Raw genomic sequence first — 2,158 nt, 5'->3', positions numbered from 1 at the left:
TATAGCATTTATTTTTTTAACCTTTCAGTAAACACTACAGGCTACATTATGTTATTATTTAGCTCTAGCAGTTTCTCAATACGTTTTCATTAAAAGCAAAATAAGCCTTATTTCGGTTTTAATACATTTTTCTCTTTAGATAATTATAAGTAAACAATATTTTTTATTTCGCCTATTTCCCAGTATTTCTCATAATTTTACACACCAGTTTATGTTCAGACTCACATGTTTTACTTGAGCCTCTAACGCGTTTTCTGTGTCTCCGATTTTCCAGGATTTCTCATATTTTTTACACGGGAGTTTCTGTCCAAACTGGAAAGTTTTAAGAAAAGTGAACCCCAAACGCGGCCGGTCAGCGCGCGTCACGCGTAAAAGCTGAGCCGTAAGGAGAACTTACCCTGAAACCTGTGGCCCAGGTACCTATATCTGTGTAATAACCAGGGGTAGAAGGTGGACGGGTCCCGCTGCTGGCTGGCGAAAAGCGGGTGCGGACTGTGCGACGAGGAGAGCGGGTGAGCGGCCAGCGCGTGTGGCGGGGCCACCGGATGCACCGGGACGGCGGAGTTCGGCGGGTGAGAGACCGCCTCTGCAAACACCAAGTCCGGGTTCGAGTAGACGCTCCTGCCGCCGGAGTGGAAACCGTTCAGGAACGGGTTCATCTGGCCGGAGTTTGCATAGCTGAGAGCCGCCGGCCTGATGGGCTCCTCTGAGCGGGACGCCGGTACCGGATTATCCTTCGCCACTAACGATTCTATAGTAAAACACCTCTTGGGTGCGGGTTGAAACATGGTCTGATAGTCCAGATTCCCCAGTTTAGGTCGAAGTTGTCGAAGGCGCCGCTGCTTAAAATAATCCTCCACACCCAAAGAAAAGGGGGGAAAGTTTTCTTCGCTGCGAAATAAGTTGGGAAGCTTGTAGGAAAAAATAAAAAGAGCTCAGCTACTCCCAGACTAATCCATGGATGCGCTGGGGGTTTTTTTCCCCGGCCGGGTTGGTGCAAGCAGATTTGTTAGTTCATGAGCCTAATTAGCGCTGCAGCCCCATAAACAGCTTCCTCTGCAGGCTGTAATGGCATGGTGATTGGTCGCTGCCGCTGCCGCCGCCGCCGCTGCTGCTGCTCGCCTTGAGGTGGAGACGGGAAGACGCTTAAAAAGTGCGTCAACGGGGAAGCAGGGGCGCGGAGAGGCGGACCGGAGCGCGCAACACGGAACGGATTCGTCCAGAGAGGAGGCCCCCCGCACACGCGCGCGCTCTCTCTCTCACTCACGCGCGCGCACACATATCTCCGGGACATTTAACTCATTCATCCGAACCATGGAGAGCTGCAGGTTTGCAGCTTGTTTGCATGGAAGCCTCATAAATGACTCACTGAGCTGATTTTAGGAGGGAGAGTGTGAGCGGCGCTCTGACTGCTTGGCCAATAATTATTTTTAATTAACCACAACAGCTCGCTCCAATTAAAGACCAGCATGAACATATAACTACGTTTATTTTACTTATTTCTTTTGGTTTCACACCGGATATTTTAAAAAGAAAAACTTTTAATTTTCCTCCCAGTTATTTTGGTTTTAAACGATGTTTCAACAGAACAAGCAAATAAAAGTCTTAAATGAGGCCGAGCTGCTTCCACGCTTTTCGTTAAGAGTATTTTATTTACATGCAAACAGGTTTCTGCGTGACATTAAGACAAAAACACGCTCAGGTGTTTGAGCAGCTAACCTGTGCGTGGATCAGTTGGCATGCGGGGCCACAGCCACGCAACACGCAGGCCTGCAGGGAAGCGGAGGCAGCTGGGAGGTCATGCAAGCATTTTAATAAAACTGTAAAATATTATTATTATTATTATTATTATTATTATTATTATTATTATTATTATTATTATTATTCCATAGTATCGCATAAATATTGTCATGCTAATATATTATAGTCTATGAAATGTTCCGTGAATTATTTTGTACGTGAAGTTTTGTGGAATAAAATATTGTAACATTAAAATTAAAAGAGTAAAAACTTCCCAGCACAGACATTTAAACTTAACATTAAAAGCATTATTTACAGCCTAACGCCGCCACCACATATACACACATCAGAGACGCAAATCACTTCAAATCACTTAATATTTATACTTAACATATTATATTAAGCAACTTGCGTCTCA

At 45.0% G+C, this 2,158-nt stretch overlaps 1 protein-coding gene across 1 annotated transcript in view; it reads right to left on the bottom strand.

Moving 5' to 3' along the window:
* Positions 1 to 1,151, bottom strand: part of emx2 (empty spiracles homeobox 2) — a 4,411-nt gene extending 3,260 nt beyond the window's left edge. The window contains exon 1 of the mRNA XM_008430043.2: positions 398 to 1,151. Coding sequence (XP_008428265.1) covers positions 398 to 788 — 391 coding nt within the window. The 5' untranslated portion in view covers positions 789 to 1,151. The remainder of the gene's footprint in view (positions 1 to 397) is intronic.
* Positions 1,152 to 2,158: the final 1,007 nt, after the last annotated feature.

Source organism: Poecilia reticulata, linkage group LG15 (assembly GCF_000633615.1).
Source record: "Poecilia reticulata strain Guanapo linkage group LG15, Guppy_female_1.0+MT, whole genome shotgun sequence".
In the NCBI taxonomy this organism is placed as follows: Eukaryota; Metazoa; Chordata; class Actinopteri; order Cyprinodontiformes; family Poeciliidae; genus Poecilia; species Poecilia reticulata.
This window is presented reverse-complemented; position numbering and strand designations above follow the sequence as displayed.